Source organism: Hemiscyllium ocellatum, chromosome 15 (genome assembly GCF_020745735.1).
Source record: "Hemiscyllium ocellatum isolate sHemOce1 chromosome 15, sHemOce1.pat.X.cur, whole genome shotgun sequence".
Lineage (NCBI taxonomy): Eukaryota > Metazoa > Chordata > Chondrichthyes > Orectolobiformes > Hemiscylliidae > Hemiscyllium > Hemiscyllium ocellatum.
Genome location: NC_083415.1, coordinates 31325202 through 31342117, shown reverse-complemented (window position 1 = coordinate 31342117; position 16916 = coordinate 31325202). Strand labels below are relative to the sequence as shown.

The 16916-nt window shown below is 40.8% G+C and overlaps 1 protein-coding gene across 4 annotated transcripts in view; it reads right to left on the bottom strand.

Annotated features, from left to right (window-relative positions):
* Positions 1-10866, bottom strand: part of rtel1 (regulator of telomere elongation helicase 1) — a 143906-nt gene extending 133040 nt beyond the window's left edge. For 2 of the 4 annotated variants that reach the window (XM_060836336.1, XM_060836340.1), the window contains exons 1-3: positions 10377-10866; positions 5935-6044; positions 4208-4403 (exon numbers count right to left, since the gene is read on the bottom strand). In XM_060836336.1, the coding sequence (XP_060692319.1) occupies positions 4208-4403; positions 5935-6036 (298 nt within the window). In that variant the 5' untranslated portion in view covers positions 6037-6044; positions 10377-10866. Of the gene's footprint in view, positions 1-4207; positions 4404-5934; positions 6045-9509; positions 9578-10376 lie in introns of those variants that run through there. The other 2 variants (XM_060836337.1, XM_060836339.1) reach the window with 2 other exon arrangements.
* Positions 10867-16916: the final 6050 nt, after the last annotated feature.

Genomic DNA, 16916 nt, shown 5'->3' with positions numbered 1-16916 from the left:
AGTCAAAGGTTTAGTAAAACCTTTGGTTTGTTACTTTGTTAATTTATCATAAAAATGAACATTTCAACATAATCACTATTGTTTATTAAATTATTCACTCTTTTTTCATCACATTTTCGAGTTATAACTTAAACAAAAGCAAAGCTGAACACAAGTATTTCACTTTTGGAATGCACGAAAACCCAAATATTATTTAAATTCTACTGTATGGGTAGTTCTCCCAAAATAGTTGCGTGTGTAGGCTGAAGAAATTGGGGAGACACTGAATGAATACTTTTTGTCAGTATTCACTCAGGAACAGGACATTGTAGCCGATGTGAATTTTGAGTCACAATTAATTAGAATGGATGGCTTTGAGGTATGTAGGGAAGAGGTGTTGGAAATTCTGGAAAGGGTGAAAATAGATAAGTCCCCTGGGCCTGATGGCATTTATCCTAGGATTCTCTGGGAAGCAAGGGAGGAGATTGCAGAGCCATTGGCCTTGATTTTTATGTCCTCGTTGTCTAAAGGAATAGTGCCAGAAGACTGGAGGATAGTAAATGTGGTTCCCCTGTTCAAGAAGGGGAGTAGGGATAACCCTAGTAACTATAGGCCGGTGAGTCTTACCTCTGTTGTGGGCAAAGTCTTAAAGAGAATTGTAAGGGATAGGATTTATGAACATCTGGATAGGAATAATGTGATCAAGGATAGTCAGCATGGTTTTGTGAAGGGCAGGTCGTGCCTCACAAACCTTATTGAGTTCTTTGAGAAGGTGACCAAGGAGGTGGATGAGGGTAAAGCGGTTGATGTGGTGTATATGGATTTTAGTAAGGCGTTTGATAAGGTTCCCCATGGTAGGCTACTGCAAAAAATACGGAGGTATGGCATTGAGGGGGAGTTGGAGGTTTGGATTAGGAATTGGCTGGCTGGAAGACGACAGTGGGTAGTAGTTGATGGTAAAGGTTCATCTTGGAGTGCAGTTACCAGCGGTGCTCCGCAAGGATCCGTTTTGGGACCGTTGCTGTTTGTCATTTTTATAAATGACCTGGAGGAGGGGCTAGAAGGTTGGGTGAGCAAGTTTGCTGATGATACGAAAGTCAGTGGAGTTGTTGACAGTGAGGAAGGATGTGGCAGGTTACAGCGGGATATAGATAAGCTGCAGAGCTGGGCAGAAAGGTGGCAAATGGAGTTCAATGTGGCTAAGTGTGAAGTGATTCACTTTGGTAAGAGTAACAAGATGGAGTACTGGGCTAATGGTTGGATACTTGGTAGTGTCCAAGTACCCAACTTGGGTACTTTTTTTGTTATATTTTGTTGGCTTGCCCCTAACCCCACTTTTCCCCTCGGTCCCATTATTTCTGTTAAGCAGTTCTCTATTAAGTGAGGTTTCACTGGAATGCAACTACAGTATTAGAACATAGAACATAGAAAAATACAGCGCAGTACAGGCCCTTCGGCCCTCGATGTTGCGCCGATCCAAGCCCACCTAACCTACACTAGCCCACTATCCTCCATATGCCTATCCAATGCCCATTTAAATGCCCATAAAGTGGGAAATCTTGGTGTCCATGTACACAGATCTCTGAAAGTTGCCACCCAGATAAATAGTGCTGTGAAGAAGGCATATGGTGTACTGGCTTTTATTGGTAGAGGAATTGAGTTCTGGAGTCCTGAGGTCATGTTGCAGTTGTATAAGACTCTGGTGCGGCCGCATCTGGAGTATTGTGTGCAGTTTTGGTCACCATACTATAGGAAGGATGTGGAGGCACTGGAATGGGTGCAGAGGAGGTTTACCAGGATGTTGCCTGGTATGGTAGGAAGATCATGAGGAAAGGCTGAGGCACTTGGGGCTGTTTTCATTGGAGAAAAGAAGGTTTAGGGGTGACAATAGAGGTGTACAAGATGATTAGGGGTTTAGATAGGGTTGACCATGAGAACCTTTTTCCATGTATGGAGTCAGATATTACGAGGGGGCATAGCTTTAAATTAAGGGGTGGTAGGTATAGGACTGATGTTAGGGGTAGATTCTTGACTCAGCCAGTCGTGAGTTCATGGAATGCCCTACCAGTAACAGTGGTGGACTCTCCCGCTTTATGGGCATTTAAACGGGCATTGGATAGGCATATGGAGGATAGTGGGCTAGTGTAGGTTAGGTGGGCTTGGATCGGCGCAACATCGAAGGCCGAAGGGCCTGTACTGCGCTGTATTTTTCTATGTTCTATGTTCTAATACTGTAGTTGCATTCCAGTGAAACCTCACTTAATAGAGAACTGCTTAATAGAAATAATGGGACCGAGGGGAAAAGTGGGGTTAGGGGCAAGCCAACAAAATATAACAAAAAAAATCACCCAAAAGTCTAACACAAGTACAGCACAGCCTGAATGAAACCTGAAATCATACTTTTTAATGAAACAGAAAGTAAATTTAACACAGTACATTTAAAAATGTAAGAAAGCTGCTCTCTGTACAGTACCTCTCACAGAATGTGGCTCTGTCAGCAGCTGAAATTGGCACATGGGCAGAATGGCGCAGAGACTTCAGCACAGGCACCAGCATGTTCGCAGAACAGCGCAGAGACTTTGGCACACACACCGGCGCACACAGAGAACGAAGCACACGAACCAATCCCCACTGGAATCGTGCTATGCAAAGGTCTCCAAAAGACCCTTCCCTAATTCTTCAGCGTCATTATAGCCAACTCACACTACTGAAACGTGTGCTTATCTCAGAACTACCTATACATAACAGTGACACAGTACTTTTCATGTCATAGAGTTTTACTGAACAGTACGATGCAGATACCTTCAGTCTGCTGACCAAATAATTGTAATTGCTTGTTTTTGGAGTTATTCCTTGCCTAAACTGTGATAATGTTCCAGATCAATGGGAAGAAAGCTATTTAAGGCCATTGGAGGCCTGAAAGTAACTCAAATTTAGGATATCTGAACATATACTGCAGGGATTTCACATGCTTGAAAAAAGTAAATGAAAGGCTTTTAAATCCAATTTTATTTTACATTGGATTTTGTTTCCTTACATAATACTCAGGCACAGTTAAATTTCTGAGTTAATTTATGGTAAAAAGTGATTTATTTTAATATTATAAAAACACATTTGCATCCTCATCTTTTGCCTCTAAGCAAGTTAACACATATTAAAGAGTTCTAGAAGCAGCAGTGAGTCTCTGATACCTCAGCACAATAAAGTTTCTTTTGTGTTTACACAGCACTTAACCATTAAAGAGCAAAGCCTATCTGGCATCAACATATCCATTCGTCTAGTAGTCATAGAAGAAAGGAATCCTGGTTAACTTTTACTTTAAGCTCAGGAATAGGGTATTGACAACACATTATTAAATCATAGTATCCCTACAGCATGGAAAGAAGCCATTAGACCATTGAGTCTGCCCCAACACTCTGCAGAACATCCAACTCCACTCCTGTCTCGCGACATCTACCCACCCAACCTGCACATCCCTCAACACTACAGAGCAATTTAGTACAGCCAATCCACCTAACCTGCACATCTTTGAACTGTGGGAGGAAGCTGGAGCACCCAATGGAAAGCCACGCAAACACAGGGAGGATATGCAAACTCCACACAGACAGGCACCCAAGATTGAAATCAAACTCAAATCCCTGGTGTTGAGGCAGCAGTGCTAACGACTGAGCCCCCATGCCGCTCATTAATACTCATGATTCATACACAAAACATATCTAATTTTAGTACATCCTTTGGTGAAGTTTTAAAAACTCCTTAAATTAAGATATTGCATCAGGAGTGGTAATTGGTTAGCAATATAGACTTTTTCCAACTAGATAATACAGTGTTGGGTGTTTATTCAATTAGCTCATCAAGGTAGGTAGCAAAAATATTTTGATGAATTTTCCAGATTTGTTCTCAAGCTAGAACAGATGCATTAGTGGCAGCATTGCAACTCGTAACAATGCACCAGGTCTAGGGAGAACAACAAAGCATTCAGGGTTCTAATCTGCAGCCATGTTTCATAAATCTCATTGGAATCAACATTTCCGCTCATCAGGTTTGTCAAAAGTGGATCATTTTTGTTGCATCCCATTTTATGATGGCCAAAGCAACCATTGATATTTTGTTAGAAGATAGAGGGGGATCAGGGCTTTCAGAACAGGACTCTAATATGAATCACTGGTGACAGGAAAACGGACAATTGATGGAACAAGGGAAAAAAAATGACAAAAGTTGATTTTACCTGAATCAGCATCTACAGATGCACTGCCCCATGAAGACAGAGATCGACCATCAAAAAGTTCTTGCCCATTTAAATGACGGGATATTTTACTTGCTGAAATACTGTCTCTTATATGATTCCTCCAGGCCAAAGAAGCACACAAAAGACAAAGTGTTTTTCCTGTACCAGTAGGGCTTTCTAGAATCCCATTTACTTTCTGCAATACAAGAAGAGAATGATTCATAAAATAAGCATTCCTTTCAGAGAACACTAATTCACTGTCAAAAGTATCTCAAGCTAGTCTTCCTTGAAAGGAGAGGAAAGATAGAACGTAGAACATAGAACATAGAAGGATACAGCGCAGTACAGGCCCTTCGGCCCTCGATGTTGCGCCGACCGAATCCTACCTAACCTATACTAGCCCAATAACTTCCAAATGCCTATCCAATGCCCGCTTAAATGACCATAAAGAAGGAGAGTTCACCACTGATACGGGCAGGGCATTCCATGAACTCACAACCCGCTGTGTGAAGAATAAATAAATCTACCCTAAAATAAATCTACCCCTAAGATGTGGAAAATAAAAATAAATTTGTGGATTGATAAAGCTTCTTACACTAGTCAGTTTCTAAATATCACATGGAGAAAAGTTCTGCACTTGGCCATTTAAAGCTAAACCAGCTAAACCTCAACACATGTATGAAGAACACAACTTATTTAGCAAAAAGTTCCATAACTCATAACTAGCCAAACCTATTATTTTATAATATGCAGACAACAATATCAACTGATACAATGCCATGTAGAAATCACCGGCTTGTCACAAGGGTAACTACTACAACACTGTTTTAGCTGCATGCACTAAATTTAGTAGATAACAGCTTACACACAAGGTTGTTTAAGAAATGCCTACCATAATTCATTGCCAAAGACTGCTGTCTCTGTCCTGAGTTTTGACCACTGAAGCTAGTAATACTCCCAGGGATTAAAGAGTGAATAGAACAGCGGTGCTCCACCACCTATTAGCTGTTGGTCAAGAAGACGATGGCCACATTATACTCATTAAGGGTAGTTTGGTTTTGTGGCCTTTCACCCACTAGGAATTGGATTTTATAAACAAAAACATAATGTTTCAGCCAACAACACAGCACAGGATCAAGCTAATAATAATTCATACACTGTTTAGGATACAGTTCGAGTTTCTCATTGTGGCTTATTTGTCTGCATTATGAATCCATACAACTCACCATGATTCTAGAGTGATTCTCAAGTCCCAGCAATAAGAGAGTGGGGCAGTATAATTGGCATCAGTGCAATTGAGTTCAGATGATGAGAGAGAACGGGTGCAAGAGTGCGAAAGAGACCAAAAACAAGAATAGAAGCATCTATATCAGTGGAGGACTTCAAGCCTACTGCGGGCAAGTTACATTGCTACTGTACAATAATACGGAAAACTAAACATAATCTTAGTGGAAAAGGATAAGAAATATCCAGTTTTCAATTTCACAAAAGTATTAAAATTATTTTTCTTGCAGTTACACAAAGTAATACAGCAGTTTGCTCTGACTATAGATTATAACAACAATGCAGTGTTAGAAATGCCTCCTTTCATGTTTACAGAGAGCTGCAGCAGATTCCTCGTTCTATTGAATGAATTATTAGTTTGGTTTGCTGCAACATTAATGAAATCTTTTCGATGTCAGGTGTAAAATAGTGACAATAAAGCTACATTACAATGGTCATATTACCTTTTGCAAACATTCTATGACCTTAGACATGTAATCTTCTTGGCATTTATAAGGAATGTAAGGAAAATCTATCGTAATCCCATCAAGCTGTATTTTGGGCATCTTGGTATCTAAAGACAACAAAAATAAAAACAAAAATAAAAATCAGAAGTAATTAAAATTAAGAGAATACATGACTTGAATGTGACATTTATAAATTTTCCAAAGTTTTCTCATAGAAAAGCAAAAAAAAACACTAAAAATGCTGGAAATCAGGAACATAAACAAAGTACTGGCAACATTCAGCAAATCAGACAGCATCTGTGAAGAGGGAAGAGAATTATCATTTCAGGTCAATGACCTTTCATTAAAATACAGTTTGTTCAACTCTGCTTTTCTGTCCATGAATGCTTTCTGACCTGCTGTGTATTTCCAACATTTCCTGTTTTTAATCCGTAACTTCTTGTTTGATCATTACATTCAAGATGTTTCTACTTTGTAACCAAAATATCCAGTACCATCCATTTGCCCTCCTGCCTCATGAATTAAAAGGAAAAAGCTTAAAAAGACTGAAGCCCAATTTTTTAAAAAATGAGCATGTGAGTAAAATGCAAAACTCAATGCTGCTCTTCCTCATTTCTACTGGATTCTAATACATGTCCACAGCATCTTCACTTATAATTTTTATATATGATTAGATATCCCTTTCAAATGAAAGCTTTTGAAGACAATCCAAAGCATGCAACAGTGAAAGACTTCAGTCAGTCACTAATTTCAAAATATACAACCATCTTGGGAATACCATGAGCCAGAAACTGATTTGGAACAATCACATGAATACAGCAGCTACAAGGACGGTTCAGAAGCGAGGAACCCTATGACTAACTTGCCTCCTGTCTTCCTAGCACCTGTCAGCTATTGACAAGGCACAAGTAAGTGTGATAGTATTACTCTCCACTTGACTGATTCAGTCTGGCTGCAACAACATACAAGATACTTTGCACCTTTCCGGATAAAGCACCCTGGTGGACTGGCACCCCATTCAACATTCACTCCCTCCACAGACAGCGACCATCTAATAATTACATTGCAGCAACTCACTGAGGCTTCTTCAACAGCACATTCTAAACACGCAACCTTTACTACCTTTAAGATCAAGGACAGAAGATTATTGGGAACACCACAACCTGCAATTCTCCTCCAAGCCACACACCATTTTGACTAGGAAATATACCACCATTCATTCACAAACATTGGGTCAAATTCTGGAATTCCCTTCTTAACAGGCTTATCTATAATTTAAAGTCTTCAAAGGTTCAACAAGAGGTGGTGGCATAGTGGTAATGTCATAAGACGAATAAGCTAGAATCCCAGGTTAATGCACTGAGGAAGCTTGAGTTCTAATCCCACCATGGCCTATAGTCCACACAATGGTTATTGATCACTGTAAAGATCTATTTGGTTCATTAATGGTCTTTAGGTAATCAGTCTATATGCAACTCCAGAACATTGTGGTTGACTGTTAACTGTCCTCTGGGCAGTTAATGCTGGCCTAGTCAACAAATTTTAAAAAATGCAGTTCATTACTCCTTCTGAAGTAGTAATTAAGGATTGGCAATAAAGTGGGCGGCACAGTGGCTAGCACTGCTGCCTCACAGCATCGGAGACCCACGTTCAATTCCCACCTCAGGCAACTTTCTCCCAGTGTCTGTGTGAGTTTCCTCCGGGTGCTCCAGTTTCCTCCCACAGTCCAAAGATGTGCAGGTTAGGTGAATTGGCCATGCTAAATTGCCCGTAGTCTTAAGTGAAGGGGTAAATGTAGGGGAATGGGTCTGGGTGGGTTGCTCTTCGGAGGGTCGGTATGGACTTGTTAGGCCGAAGGCCCTGTTTCCACACTAAGTAATCTAATCTAATGACTCAGCCAGCAATGCCATAGTGCAAGATCAAATTTAAAAATCACCAATGCACTTTATAACACACTGCACCTGAAACTGATATTTAAACTCATGGTGAAACTTACACTCATTGATCAATATATATGTTGGAGACTCCCATAGTTCCACGCACTGCAAGGTGAACCTTGTTAATAGCACCCTGGTCACCTGCTCACCATACAAATATGACGACAAGATTGGGCATATCAAAACTATTCTGCATAATAATGGCTACCCTGAACATTTGGTCTGTATTGTCCAAAGTCAGTAAAGGGCATAATTCCACTACTTTTAAACTTGAACTTTGTCCAGTCTATTTGAAATTACCCTGGAACAGGAAGGTGCCTCAAAATCTAAGCAAAAGGTGCAGCTAGCTATATCACTCTGCTTCTCTGCAGTAAATACTTGGTGGCATTCTCAATGAACAAGATGCTGCTGTCAGTCAAAAAATGTTTTGCTTACCACACAAATGAATACTGTGATCAGTGCCAATGTGATTGCAGGTAGATAGGCAGTATGTCCCACTGACTGGTGGACTATACCAAACAACACATCCCTTTGGTTGCTTGTAATAGGGAGCATATGTGTGGTGCTGGAAAAGCACAGCCAGTTGTGCAGCATCCAAGGAACAGGAGAGTCAGCGTTTCAAGCATAAGCTCTACGCTCAAAATGTCGATTCTCCTCCTCCTCGGATACTGCCTGACCAGCTGTACTTTTCCAGCACCACACGCTGACAGCATGCTGATCCTGCTTATCATTACTCATAAACCTCAGAACATAGCTACCAACATTAGATGTAATCTTGCTGTTAGATAACATTGAGAGTCATACAGATGTACAGCATGGAAACAGACCTTTCGGTCCAACTCATCCATGCCAACCAGATATCCCAACACAATCTGATCCCGCCTGCCAGCATCCGGCCCATATCCCTCCAAACCCTTCCAATTCATATACTCATCCAAATGCCTTTTAAATGTTGCAATTGTACTAGCCTCCACCACTTCCTCTGGCAGCTCATTCCATACACGTACCACCCTTTGAGTGAAAAATTTGCCCCTTAGGTCTCTTTTATATCTTTCCCCTCTCACCCTAAACCTATGCCCTCTAGTTCTGGACTTGCCCCCACCCCAGGGAAAACTTTGTCGATTTATCCTTTCCATGCCCCTCATGATTTTATAAACCTCTATAAGGTCACCTCTCAGCCACCGACACTCCAGGGAAAACAGCCCTAGTTTATTCAACCTCTCCCTATAACTCAAATCCTCCCAACCCTGGCAACATCCTTGTAAATCTTTTCTGAACCCTCTCAAGTTTCACAACACCTTTCCGATAGGAAGGAGACCAGAACTGCACACAATTCCAACAGTGGCCTAATCAATATCCTGTACAGCCGCGACATGACCTCCCAACTCCTGTACTCAATACACTGACTAATAAAGGAAACCATGCCAAATGCCTTCTTCACTATCCTATCTACCTGCGACTCCCCTTCCAAGGTTATTATATAAAATTGTGAATGTGCTAAGAGATACACCAGAAAACAACTTCAGGTGATCTATTTGGTTTGCAGCATGGTTCATCTGAACATTCGAGAAGCTACATATTAACACACAAGATCCTGATCATTGCAGGTAAAAGAGATTTGTCCATATATCGCACCTTTTTATGGAGGATGGGGTCATGAAAAAAATCCAATTGTTGTGGTATTTCCCCCAAGCAATGCCCTGATCCATCGAAGACTACCTGCCTGATCCGAGATTTTTCAGCTAACTAAAGTTGACAGTTGTCAGTGCCTGCTGCATCTCCATGCCAACCACAGTTGAACTGTTGCTGTATGAATTGATATTCTATTTCCAAGTTTGGTTTCTTGCCTGTCAGTCCTGATGAGTGCAAGACAAAAAGTTTTGACTCTGCTGAAAAGAGACAATGTATAAGTTCTACAAAATCTTTTCCATTGACTAGGTACACAGATGTTTGGGATTGTCAGTGCAAGATCCTGACTGCTGGATAATAGTGATGACATAAAAAGTCTCGGGCTGGAAATTAAAAATCAAGCTTATCAAATAACATTAAATTGATAATGACTAAATTGATCTTAAAATCTCAATTTTAAAATATTACTTTTTCAGATACTGGACTTCATCATAACTTGGAGGCCACTACAGGCAGGGGAGAGGGCAAAACAGAAAGTGAGGACGGAATCAGAGCGTAATTTAACAACATATGATGGTAACTCAGTGAAATTACACACAACTAACTGTAATAATGGTCACACACTAACTTCCCGCATGTCAAGTTAACTACAACATTTGTAAATTTCATGTGCTCATAACAGTGGGCAATCAGATCACCAGGAATACCACCTGTGGGAATGTGCAATCCCAAAATCGGCATAAACATGGCAATGAATGACCAGAGGTCATTTTCAGATTAAGCCTGTCTTTCAGTTTCCAGTCTGTACATTGAAACGACATGAACTCTTTCAGCAGCACACTAATCGCGAGGTTTCCCACAGAAAAACATTACCTCAGTTATGTAAACGCGGGAGAACAAACATTGGACTGCACTGGATAATTGGTTCAAATAGTCTTCATTTAAAATAATTCACAGTTCGCATTAAAAAATTAAATGAATCCACGATTTGCAACATGCAATTTAAGTAACCCATAAAAGTGAACTTTGTGATCAGTTAATTTGAAATAAGCAAAGGTAGACTGGAAGCTCAGTGAGGAGTTGCTGCTGGATCTCGGTGACGAGAGATGATTTCCTTGTTGTTAGTTTGAAGCCAGCTTATTGCATTCACCCAGTTACAGGGACCTCCAGATGAGAGCAGCGCCTTGCTGCTGGAAAGACGAGTGACGGGCCCAGGCCAGAGAGCCGAGCTGTAGGATCCACGGGACCGCTTCCCTTGCTGCAGCCGCCTGCCTGAGATCAGCCTTGGTTCGGCTGCTCCTCCTCCAGCGCTCTTGTTCCTGCTCCTGCTCCTGCCCCGATTGCTGCTGCTGCTGCTGATTCACATGTGCAGCCTCAGTCCCTGAGCTGGGCGGGGGGGGGAGGGACCAGGCTTCCTGGAACTTGTCCTTTCAGTTCGCTTAGTGTCAACCGAGTTTTCAAACTATCCTTCGGAAGTGGTTGAATGCTCACTAAAAAATATCACCACGCCTGAATTATAATGAAATGCTAATAATATCAAACTGCTGCTGTATTTTTATAAGGCGCCTGACGAAGCGGACATTTACTTGCAGCAACAACCTTTATTTATATAGCGCCTTTAATGTTATAGTACTCCCGAAGTTTGTCACACTTGCTTTGTTCCTTCACAGTATGATGCCAAGTCAGCATTTATTGCCTTTGCCTAATTGCAAGAAGTCACACAACACCTGGTGAAGTCCTTCACCTGACAAAGGAGCAGTGATTAGAAAGCTTGTGATTTTAAATTAATCTGTTGGATAAAAAGTGGTGGCGTGTGACTTATAAAAGGAACAGAAATAATGTAAAATGCAGACATTAATGTTCTACAGTGATGGAGTAAAATCACATTCCTTTAAATAAATTGTATTGTACAAAAGGGCAGAAAATCAGAAAAGAAACCTTCTACTGTTAAGAAATCAGCAGCTGAATGAAAATACATTTCCACCCTCTTTTGGCAGTTTGTTCATGAAAAAGTGATTGCTATTGACACAATGGGAAAGGCATCATTAAACTCTATGAAATATCTATGGATGGCAAATTATTTTCCAGTAAGTGATTGGAGTGGCACCATTACATCTAAACTCAGGCAATGCCTGGGGGGGGGGTCATCTTGCAGCAAATGGTATACATCTGTGTCTTCTCCATTTCTTGCTCAGCCTCAGCCTAATTCTGAAGGCCTATTCCCCAAATGGTGCCAAGATACTTTGCATGCTTTGTGCTTACAAATCTGATCTTTATTTGTGTCTTCAGTGTCAGCTTTCTTCCTTCAATGCCATCTGCAAAATCATGAAGGGTATAGACAGGGATGATAGAGATAAGCTTTTTCCCAGGACGAGGGATTCAATAACGAGAGGTCACACATTCAAGGTGAGAGGAGAAAAGTTTAAGGGGGATCCACGCGAAAAGTACACAGAAGGTGATAGGCATCTGGAATGGGTTACCAGCAGAGGTAGTAGAGGCAGACACGGTAGATTTATTTAAGGTGCATCTGGACAGATGTATGAGTAGGTGGGAAGCAGAGGGATACAGATCCTTCGGAATTGGGCAATATGTTTAGACAGTGGATTTGGATCGGCACAGGCTTGGAGGGCTGAAGGGCCTGTTCCTGGGCTGTAACTTTTCTTTGTTCTTTTCTTTGTTCTAATTCCTCTTTCACACCCATTGGCAGATGCAAGCTGAAGTAGCTCATGATATTGCAAACAATTTTCCCATCCTGATGTTATTGAATGGTTTGATTTTAGCTACTTTTGAAATAAAGATGTAAAGTCTGTAAACAATAAGCAATTTGCCAGCATCTCTCAATAACCAGTTCAAACACCATAGCCATTGTGTTGGTGAATCTCTGGTTCTGGCTGTGGGGCAGAGCCTACCATTTCACCATGAACAGCAAATTATATAAAAAGGGGTAACTAAATAGCCTATGATGTCTCAAATTGACACAAGCGGGCAAATATCTAGATTAAAAAGACAGAAAATCATCTAAAGGTGCAACCCAACCATAACTATATCAGGTGTTGAAAAGAGACCAAGGCTTACAATGGTAAGTTAGAGTTGAACTGAAAGGAGAAGAGGCATTTATCAGGACTCTCTTTCTGTTGCTGTGCTTAATGGTTTTACCGTTATATTTCAGTGCCTCCAACCACTTTCTATCAAATACGTCAAGGACCTAGCAGGTGGAAATAAGATGGAGAAAGGAAGGCTGACAATGTTTTTATTTGTCATGTGTGAAATAACTGGCCAGCAATAGTTACAGAGAAGATAGTCGAAGGAAAATTTGGTTTGCTTGGCCTCACTGATACATTTTCCCACCATTCCCAATACCCTATCTGATTTCATTTGGGGATTGTAACAGGAAAATTAGGCATACCATTTGCTGAGTCGGACTTCTCTTTTCAGTAGTCCACTGTACCACATTTAATTTTTAAGATTCTCAAAAAAGATCTAAAAATCCATTAAATGCAGAAGAATTTAAGATGGAATCAGGACTATTAATGCTAGAAATTGTGAGGAATATGATTTACAATAACTAACGGTTGGATTAGCAATTAAAAAGAATTAATAAACATAATTTGTTTATTTTTTAGAATTATGTAATTCAATCCTGGTTAACACTACAATTGAAATGAATGAGTATCTGTACACATTTGGGTACACTGGAGCTGGAGAGCATGCCACCATAATAAAAAGTTTCACCAGTATCTGCACTCTCATTAGCTGTGGTATAGTTAATATGAAGTAGGTTGTTAACTTCCAATATATGTATCATAGTCGTTGGTTTACAGAAAGATGAGGAAATGATATACTGTATTAAGTATTTTCTAAATTACAGGAAATTAACTACAATAATGAATCTACACCTACAAGCACATGGAACTTGCATAAATTAGGAAAAACCTTTCTCATGCATTTGGCCTGATACCTCATAGAGTCATAGAGATGTACAGCATGGAAACAGACCCTTCGGTCCAACCCGTCCATGCCGACCAGATATCCCCACCCAATCTAGTCCCATCTGCTAGCACCCACCCCATATCCCTCCAAACCCTTCCTATTCATATATCCATCCAAATGCCTCTTAAATGTTGCAATTGTACCAGCCTCCACCACTTCCTCTGGCAGCTCATTCCGTACATGTACCACCCTCTGTGTGAAAAAATTGCCCCGTAGGTCTCTTCTTTATTTTTCCTCTCTCACCCTAAACCTATGCCCTCCAGTTCTGGACTCCACGAACACAGGGAAAAGACTTTGCCTATTTACCTAATTCAGGCTGGAAGTTCAACCTGTGAAGCAACTTGCCCATTCTAGACGCAGAAGCTGCCTGAACATCTGAGTGTCTCTAACATTTTTTGATTCTGTTTCCTATTTCATTTAAGCATTTCTAAATGTATTTTTGCAGGTGAATGTGCTTAATGGTTAAACTAATAACATTCTTTTCATCAGCTATATATCTTAATGCCACTGCAAATGTTGTCAAGTTTCATGTATTGCATACATTTCATTAGTTTCTGTTGTGTATTGCTGAATATTGACAGATTATATCATAGTTATTCATCATGCAACAGGACAGTTTGCAAAAATACCAATTTAAGGAAAAACCAACATTTATACAGCATGAGAGGATAGTGCTGATTGGTTGGTAAGTGGACTCTGATTGGTAAGGGCATTGGAATAGAGAATGCTCCACTTGACTGCCAGGCTTCTTTTCAATTTTATACCACACAGGTAGACTCTAATTGGCCAAGACATCGTCCTGAGAAAATGAACCAGCAAATGGCTGTCACTTATTTTGTTGACTTGAAATGGGTACAGAGTATGAACATATTCTTTCTGTCTGCAAAGAACAAAGTATTGTATGTTCATACATGAAGCTTCCAGTAACATACGTGCAATACAGTGCAAGCCTGACAGTCAATTCTAAGTTGGTTGTTAAGTGTGATACTTCATATAAACAAGGCTATTTAGCAAATATTACCAAATTGCAGAATGTGATCCGATGATCTACTGTATTGTGAGTTTTGCAAACGTGAGCTGGTTGGGTATAATCATTATCTTCCGTTGGGTATAATCATTATCTTCCTTGTAATGAACAGTTGGAGGAACACACTGTCTGATACAATCTTCTTGTCTTTGGGATGTACGATGTATGCACATGGCATCACACTAATAATGAAATTCATATACCACATTACATATTTATGTCATAGGCAGAACATCCTTTTGTCTTAGTGACAGCATTCTGTTAGGAGCAAATACCTTCCATAAAGCAGCAGTGACAAACAGCAAGTTTCACCTATTGCTGAAACTTCTAAGAAATCTTGCCTTTCAGATGTCATCTGAGGTAGACTGGCACTTTTCACAATCAAAAACAATAGCCTTAGGTATACAGAGAGAAATTATCTAATAATGACAGCTATTATTACAAAAGATTGCTTTCACGTGCTCTACTTCAACCTAAAGCATACATGGTGAACAAATGGCTTGGATCCAATTGATGAAGTGCCAATAAGACCAGTCTTACAGTACATGGAATTAGAAGAATCTCAATGTGTATTCTGACCTATGAAGATAGCAATGAAGAACTCTCTGGCTAATTTATCAGTTAGAACATCAAGGAAATGAGGTTATTTGACTGTTCTGTTTCGAACAATAATTTAAACACAGGATGGAGCCCATTAAGACATTTTAGAGAATTCTTAGATGCAGCTTCTGAGTCAAGTGGAGCAAAACATTCACATATCAGAAATATGCAAAGCATAGGAGGTGAGGTAACATTCCAGCATTGAGTCACAGAGCTCTATAGCACAAGAAAGGGCACTTTGGCCCATCAAGTCTACGCAAATCAAAAACAAGCACCAACAATTCTAATCGTATTTTCCAGCACTTGGCCCATAGACTTGTGTGCCTTTGCATTGCAAATGTACATCTAAATATTTCTTAACTGTTAATGAGGGTTTCTGCTTCTACCATCCTTACAGTGAATGAGTTCCAGATTCCCACCACCTTCTGGATACGGACAACGTTCCTCACATCCCCTCTAAACGTCTGCCTCTGACCTTAAATCTTTGCCCCTAGTCTACCCTATCTATGCCCCTCATAATTTTATACATCTCAATCCTGTCTCCCCTCAGTCTCCTCTGCTCCAAGGGAAACAACTGCAGTCTATCCCATGTGATAACTAAAACTGTCCAGTCCAGGCAAGTTCCAAGTGAATCTCACTTCTCCACTGCAATCACCTTCCTCCTATAATATGAGCATAGAACATAGAATTGTACAGCACAGTACAGGCGCCTCAACTCTCAATGCTGTGCCAGCCTTTTATCCTACTCTAAGATCAAAATAATCTCCATACCCTTCATTGTACTTTCTTCCATGTGCTTATCCAAGAGTCGCTTAAATGTCCCAAATGTACTTGATTCTACTACCACTGCTGGCAGTGCAATCAAACGGCCTGTACTGCGCTGTATTTTTCTATGTTCTATGTTCTATAATCCATGCACCCACCATGTGTAAAGAACTGACCTCTGACATCTGCCCTAAACCTTGCTCCAATACCCTTAAAATTATGCCCTCTCATGATAGACATTTCCATCATGGGAAAAAAGTCTCTGGCCTCCCACTCTATTAGATTACTTACAGTGTGGAAACAGGCCCTTCGGCCCAACAAGTCCACACCGACCCGCCGAAGCGCAACCCACCCATACCCCTACATTTACCCCTTACCTAACACTACGGGCAATTTAGCATGGCCAATTCACCTGACCTGCACATTTTTGGACTGTGGGAGGAAACCAGAGCACCCAGAGGAAACCCACGCAGACACGGGGAGAACGTGCAAACTCCACACAGTCAGTCGCCTGAGGAGGGAATTGAATCCGGGTCTCTGGCGCTGTGAGGCAGCAGTGCTAACCACTGTGCCACCATGCCGCCCAACACCTCCCAACATCTTGTACACCTCTGTCAAGTCACCTCTCATCCTTCTTTGCCCCAATGGGAAAAGCCTTAGCTCCCACAACCTTTCTTCATAGGACATACTCCATAGTCCAGGCAACATCCTGGTAAATCTCCTCTGCACCCTTTCTAAAGCTTACACATCTTTCCTATAATGAAGTGAACCAGAACTGAACACAATATTCCAAGTGTGGTCTAACCAGGGCTGTACAGAGCTGCAGCATAACCTTGTGGCTCGTAAACTCAATCCCCCTGCTAATGAAAGCCAACACACCATTCGCCTTCTTAACAACCCTAACAACTTGGGTGGCAACTTTGAGGGATCTATAGATATGGACCCATAAATAGCCTGTCTATCCTCCTGTAATCTAAGATTATACTCCTCAATATTTACCATCCACCCATTTTTGTATTATCCATGAACTT